The 7394-nt window shown below is 40.3% G+C and overlaps 1 protein-coding gene across 1 annotated transcript in view; it reads left to right on the top strand.

Annotated features, from left to right (window-relative positions):
* LOC137631286 (uncharacterized) overlaps positions 1-6731 on the top strand; it is a 12293-nt gene extending 5562 nt beyond the window's left edge. The window contains exons 2-3 of the mRNA XM_068363069.1: positions 2079-2816; positions 6612-6731. Coding sequence (XP_068219170.1) covers positions 2079-2816; positions 6612-6731 — 858 coding nt within the window. The remainder of the gene's footprint in view (positions 1-2078; positions 2817-6611) is intronic.
* The last annotated feature ends 663 nt before the right edge of the window (positions 6732-7394 follow it).

Genomic DNA, 7394 nt, shown 5'->3' with positions numbered 1-7394 from the left:
AGAGGTCCCGCACTATTTAGATTCATCCACGACAGAAACCCCAATAGAGGAGAGCCGTTCAACCTCACTCGGTACTACTAACAATGCATCCGCTCAGAACCCAACTCCTTAGCACCCAAAGTTTGGGGACTCCAAGGGAGAGGAGCTGGGAGGGTTCACTGGGCGGCACAGGTCCTTCGCCCAGAAATAGATTTTTCCTACGTCAAAATCCCTTTTCTGGGCTCGAACCTGTGCCGCCCAGTGAATCTATACAAGAGAAAATGTCACCAAACTTGCAAAATAAAGGAAAAAACATAAGCGTAAGGGAAATACAGGATGCTTTTAATCAGAGATGAGTACCAAAAAACAATTATAAGGGTATCTTAAATATGAACATAAATCCAATAAGGTAGGTATAATAATGCCGTGAGTGATAATATATACAGATACTCAGGAGTATAAAATTTACAAATATAATAACAGTATTCAGGTGCGAGACCAACAAATACAATAGGGTATAAATGAGGCAGGTAAGAGGGAGAGATAAAGAGTCAAGGCATTAACCTGTGAGTTACTTGGGAGTAACTACGCTCCCTGCGGCTACTATAGAAAATTTTAGGGCTTCCAAATGTTTAAGGTAGTGTTTCTTGAACACTGACGGTGATTTCCACCCTGTATACCTGGAAAGGTCTGTAAAATTCATGTGGTGAAAGAAGTTCACCGAGGTAGCAACCGCCCTGATATCATGTGCAAGAGGAAAAGAGTCAGGGTTAGCTTGTTTAATAAAATACAAGATTTGTTGCCTGATCCCTTTAATAGTAATGGTACCGCCTTGTTCTCTAACGAATAGAGGCCCCGAGGAGTTAGAGGAGGTCCGGGATAAATAAGACCTAAGAGTAGTAACAGGGCACAGAGACGGATCTTGCGTGAGGGGAACAATTTTCCAGGAAGACCATCTGTTTTGAGGGTCTTCGTTCTTAGCCAAAAAGAATTTGTTAGGAGAAAGAAGGACCTCTCCCGAAGGCAGGAAGTCAATATGACCCGGGTCTCTCGACAAGGCTGCCAATTCAGAAATTCTTGCCCCGGAAGCCAAGCTCACCAGGAAAAGTGTTTTCCTGAGAAGGGGAATGTAATCACAAGAACTGTTAATGGTATCAGAAGCCAATTTGAGTACGTCATTAAGGAACCAGGTCACTGGGGTAGGACGAGTAACCGGTTTCAGTCTGGCACAAGCTTTCGGAATTGAAGCTAACAAAGAGTCGGTTAAGTCTATGTTAAAACCCACTAGGAAGATCTTTTTCAGAGCCGATTTAATAGTGGTGATAGTATTGGCTGCCAGACCTGATTCTAATAACGATCTAAAGAAAGTGACTGTAAGGTTCAAGTTCATACAGTTCACGTCTGAGTCTATTAAAAATTTTGCCAACTTTTTAACTGCAGAGTCATACTGGCGGATGGTGGAATCCCGTTTATCCGATTCTAGGAACAAGGTGTTTTGAGGATCAATATTGGCACCATGCATAGCCGCAAACTTCATAAAGTCCATAAAGTTAGGGCGCTCTGAATGTTTGAGAAAGCGTACACAACGCGTGTTTGTACTATCTGAGACAGAACCGGATTGGGTATCGGGTGAGGGTATAGTCTCAACTCTCGCAGGAGAGGATACCAGTTGCTCTTGGGCCAGTTGGGTGCGACCAAGGCTACTTGTCCCTTGAAGGATCTCAGTTTGTCTAGAACTTTCAGCAAAAGATTCACCGGGGGAAAGAGATAAATCTTTTCCCAGGTGTCCCAATTCTGTGACATGGCGTCTGTGGCGTAAGCCCGGGTGGGCCTTCCCCCCCTCCCGCCAACCCGGGAGGGCCTCCCCCCTCCCGGAAGACGGGGCGGGCCTCCCCCCTCCCGGAAGACGGGGCGGGCCTCCCCCCCCCACCGCCAGCCCGGGCAGGCCTTCCCCCCCTCCCACCAGCCCCCCTCCCACTAGCCCGGGTGGGCCTCCCCCCCTCCCACCAGCCCGGGCAGGCCTCCTCCCCTCCCGAAAGCCCGAGCGTGCCTTCCCCCTCTCTCATCAGCCCAGGTGAGCGTCCCCCCCCTCCCACCAGCCCGGGCGGGCCCTCCCCCCTTCCGCCAACCCGGGAGGACCTCCCCCCTCCCGAAAGCCCTGGAGAGCCTTCCCCCCCTCCCACCAGCCTGGGCGGGCCTCCCCCCCCTCCCACCAGCCCGGGTGGGCCTCCTCCCCTCCCACCAGCCCGGGTGGGCCTCCGCCCCTCCCACCAGCCAGGGCAGGCGTTCCCCCCCCTCCCGCCAACCCAAGAGGGCCTCTCCCCCTCCCGAAAGCCCAAGCGGGCCTTCACCCCTCCCACCAGCCCGGGTGGGCCTTCCTCCCTCCTACCAGCCCGGGCGGGCCTTTCCCCCCTCCCGCCAACCCAGGAGGGCTTTCACCCCCTCCCGAAAGCCCGGGCGGGCCTTTCCCCCCTCCTGCCAGCCCGAGTGGGCCTCCCTCCAGCCCGGGCGGGTCTTCGCCCCCTCCCGCCAACCCGGGAGGGCCTCCCCCCCTCCCGAAAGCCGGGGCGGGAATTTCCCCCCCCCCCTCCCGCCAGCCCGGGTGGGCCTCCCCCCTTCCCACCAGCCCGGAAGGGACTCCCCACCCCTGCCAGACTGGCAGGCCTCCCCCTCTCCTGCCAGACCCAGGCGGGCCTCCCCCCCCTCCAGCCAGCCCGTGCGTGCCTACCCCCATCCCGCCAGCCCGGGCGGGCCTCACCCTCTCCTGTCAGCCAAGGGAGGCCTCACCCACTCCCGCCAGCCCGGGCTGGCCTCCCCCTCGCTCCCGCCAACCTGGGGTGCCTCCCCCCTCTCGCCATTTTTGTTTCCCTATTTATTTTTTTATCATTTGTGGTCCTTTCTTTAATCTTTTATTTATCAAACATTCTCATTATTTTAAAAAAGAATGGCCTTCCCCTCCGGTGCTCGTCTTAGACCGTCAATATTAGTTCCTAGATTCTCACTATCTTTCCAGAAAAGAAATCTCTCCCGAGCAGCAGCATGAAACACCATCCCTGGACCATTCCAACCTGGAACTATTTGATATTTGAGTGAAGCCAAGACAAGGTATTCATTAGCTGGTTTCAAACATAGGTCATTTGGAGAACTATATTCCATTTCCTTTACTCTTCGATATTACAATCTCCATAGAAAAAACTTGCATTGTGAAGCATAATTCCATGAATGAGTAGTCTCACTCAAGATTTTCTTTTATACAATTTATATCTCATTCTTTTATCACTATTCCAGTTAACGAAAATATCTTGATTGATTAAAAGAAAAAAAAACGTGAAAATCTTTCTACACAGCACTTCAGGTATATGGAGGACTACAAAATATAATGATCTAATTATATCGAGTCAGAAAAACCAAGTTCAACATAAAAACATCTTTGAACTTTTGAAGTTCTACTGATTCAACCACCCGGTTAGGAAGATCATTCCACAACTTGGTCACAGCTGGAATAAAACTTCTAAAATACTATGTAGTATTAAGCCTCATGATGAAGAAGGCCTGGGTATTGGAATTAACTGCCTGCCTAGTATTACGAAAAGGATGGAATTAGCCAGGAAGATCTGAATGTAAAGATGGTCAGAGTTAGGAAAAATCTTATGCAACACGCATAATGAACTAATTGAACGACGGTGCCAAAGATTAATTTCTACATCAGGAATAAAAAATTTAATAGACCGTAAGTTTCTGTCCAACAAATTTAGATGAGAATCAGCAGATGAAGACCAGTAAGGAGAACAATATATATATATATGTGTGTGTGTGTCTGTGTATGTGCGTGTGTAAATATCACAAAAGCTAACACGTGATGAGCATAAAATAATTAAGTATTATAGCCCCGAAAGGAAAAAGGAAAACACAAACTCGGATCTCCTTCCGTGACTATAATATATATATATATATATATATATATATATATATATATATATACATATATATATAAATACACGTGTATATATATACACACATATATATATATATATATATATATATATATATATATATATATATATATATATATATATACATATATACTGTATATTTACATTTATATACGTATATATATATATATATATATAGATATAGATATATATATATATATATATATATATATATATATATGTGTGTGTGTGTGTGTGTGTGAGTGTGTGTGTGTATATGATATATTTGCTATATTAATGAGATTACTATTGCTTGTCCAGGCAACAACGTTTACAAATATTCAATAGTAAATGATCCCACCAAAATTTTGATAGTGTTTCTTGATATGAAAATATTTTATATAATATTTTCCTGAGTTGAGAAATAATCAGAGTATCTTATAGACATCTCTCATAAGTTATCGATAAGGTATTGATTTCAATATTTATTCAAAGGAGATAATGAAAATATACTAATTCGAGCAAATTTAAGTGTTTAGGACAATAGTGAAGTATTATCATAGGTCTTGTTCGTATACAAGCGAGAAAGCATTTTTTCAATCAACTTGAAGCACAAAGTACAGTATGCTTTATCCCTCAACATCTCATCGCTTGCTACGTATTTGGTACAGTTTCCGTTCAGTAAAAATCACGATTAATTACAACATCTACGACTATGTAATTAATGATATACTGTTGTTATGTATCAATTATAAATATGAACTACGTCTCGCTTTAAACCTCTCGATCACTCCTTTCACCTCTTGCTTGTTATCAACTATCCTGGCTTTTTATTGGTCGTCCAATTCGAATGTTGCTATCCTTACCCTTTCCATCATCTCTCTATTCAAAGTCCCTCAAAGAATGCGAGCAAGCAAAAGTCTAAAGTTTCTTCATTGTATCTTCCTTAAATTTCCGTAAATGCTATTTGTGATTTCTCTGGCGGAACCGGAAGCAGTTAGAAGGCGCTTCATAGAGCATTTGTTATGGAGGCTTACATTATGTAGGCCTACATTATCAGAGCAATATTCCATATATACTGTAGAGAAAAGGTCTACATATGATGATGTGATTGGTGTGACTTTAGCTTCATCAGGATACTATGACTTAATTAAAGATATAAATAAGCGAGGACCTAATAATAATCACAATCTGAGTTACTTTACTTGATTTTTTTTCTTTTTCTTTATAGTTTACTTGATTCAAAATATGGATTAGAGGGGGAAATCTCTATTGTAGAAAGTGAAATAAAAAGTGAAGATGTTGGAAAGCAAGATTAAAGAAAAGAAGTGGGAGTGGAGAAATAGTTTACAGCTGCAGAGAATACAGAAAAGACCTTGAATGAACGACTACAGTGATTCACTGGAGGTGCACTGACTTCTCAACACTCCTATTAGGTAAAGGAATATTGTTAGCTTGAAAAACTCCATCTCTTAATATTAATGAGTAAAACGTCATCTGGCGAAGACTGATTCATTCCTTTTTTTATTATTGTTATCATTATTGAAGGTAAATCTAGTGAGGCGTCAGAGAAATCGTAAGTCTTCCAATGTGATGTTCAGGTATCTACAGCCATCGTTAGTTACTGCAAGATCTACTTAGAAAAGTCATTGGATTATCTAACAAATTGATAAATTAAGTTTGTATATATTATTTATATTTATATTTATTTTTTATATCTTTATATTTTTTTTCAGAAAATTATTTAATATATCATATAGATCACTGGACCTGAAGTAGTTATCACTCTTATGTCCTCTTCCCTGATGGTTGTAATAAACACTATCTGCCTGATTTACAAAAAGGACTCATGGCTGCCAGGTAGTAGCAAGAGTCCGTGCTGGCATAAGGCCAAAAAGGCATAAGACTAATACAATAGCCAAGTAATAATCTCAGAGTTCCTATTATTATTCCGGAAAGGATACAAAAATTAAAAAAAAAAAAATTGTTTTTATGCAAAGTGATTATAAAAGCTCTCTATAAATGGCTTCCAATTGAAATGCGTCGAAGAGAGTCGCTTTTGTTTCTGGTGACAACATTTTTGTTCTTGCTGACAACATTATGTAACAAAATAGCTTTTAGAGAAAAAAGATTTATTATTATAAGCCTTGAGCGACAGTAAATAGATATAAATGATTTAATGATGACCATTTCTTTTCCTGTTTCCGTTGTCTTTTTCCCAAAAGTTATTATCCATTCAGAGTAACAAATTATTACTTTCATTTTCGTTAATCAATATTAATTTTCAATCATAGTATAAACTTTATCTATTAATTTTTGATGATATAAAGTATAAACTATAAAGATTTTAACAAAACAAGAGGAAGTGAAACAAGATAAAAAAAGTCTATGGTCCTTTATAGCTTGTGAACAAAAATGTAGGTGTACTGCACATTTGAAAAGAAATCTTTAGAAACATAAGTTACAACTACACACACATATAGAAGATAAGTATTAAAGTAGCTTTTATTATATTCTAAATTCATCTCTCTTCTGCTTCTAAATATCCCAATTCTTTTTTGTATCATCTGCCTCTGTATATCTTTGATAACCTATCATTTTTATTCCTATCAATTTCTTTAAAACATGAAATGTTCAAACTTTTCTTCATAATTTGTTGCTGATAAACCTATTAATGACTGGATATATCCTTATTTACAGATCCCAGCATGTCCGTGGAAGGATGCAATCTGGTGCAATCTCTATGCAGTGGAGGAACCAAAAAAAAGCAATAGTATATTAGTTTACCATAGAGAACATACGATCACCGTCTGCGTTTGATATGGGAATGGTGAAAAGGCTCAAGCAAACTTTAAAAGAATAGCGAATGTCTTTCTCTGATAACAATTAAGAATACAATAATACGTGAAGGTAACACAACACTTCAGCCAGTATGCCGAGAACTGATAACAACTCTTTTATATGATCTCAATACTGATTACAGCTATGGATAATCATCATATTCTGACAGTTTAAAATCTTTATATTTCGTAAATAGTAATTAATAAGGTTTTTCTTTCAATTCATAAATATAGTAAAGTCCCTGGATGGTGAACGCCTGACTACAGTTCGAGTCCCGCTCAAACTCGTTAGTTACTTTGGTCACTGCAAACTCACCATGCTTGTGAGCTAAGGATGAGGGGTTTGGAGGAACCTATATGTTTATCTGCTGATTCATCAGTGGAGAGGGAGCTTGTTCGCAGATATATATATATATATATATATATATATATATATATATATATATATTCATATTTATGCATATATATATATATATATATATATATATATATATATATATATATATATGGATAAATATCAACACAACATCGTGTTCAAATAGAAATAAATTTCTACCTCATACTTGGGATCGAACGCTAGCCCCTTCTAATATATATATACACACAAACACATATATATATAATAATAATAATATATATATAT

The sequence above is a fragment of the Palaemon carinicauda genome, chromosome 3 (genome assembly GCF_036898095.1).
Source record: "Palaemon carinicauda isolate YSFRI2023 chromosome 3, ASM3689809v2, whole genome shotgun sequence".
In the NCBI taxonomy this organism is placed as follows: Eukaryota; Metazoa; Arthropoda; class Malacostraca; order Decapoda; family Palaemonidae; genus Palaemon; species Palaemon carinicauda.
This window is presented reverse-complemented; position numbering and strand designations above follow the sequence as displayed.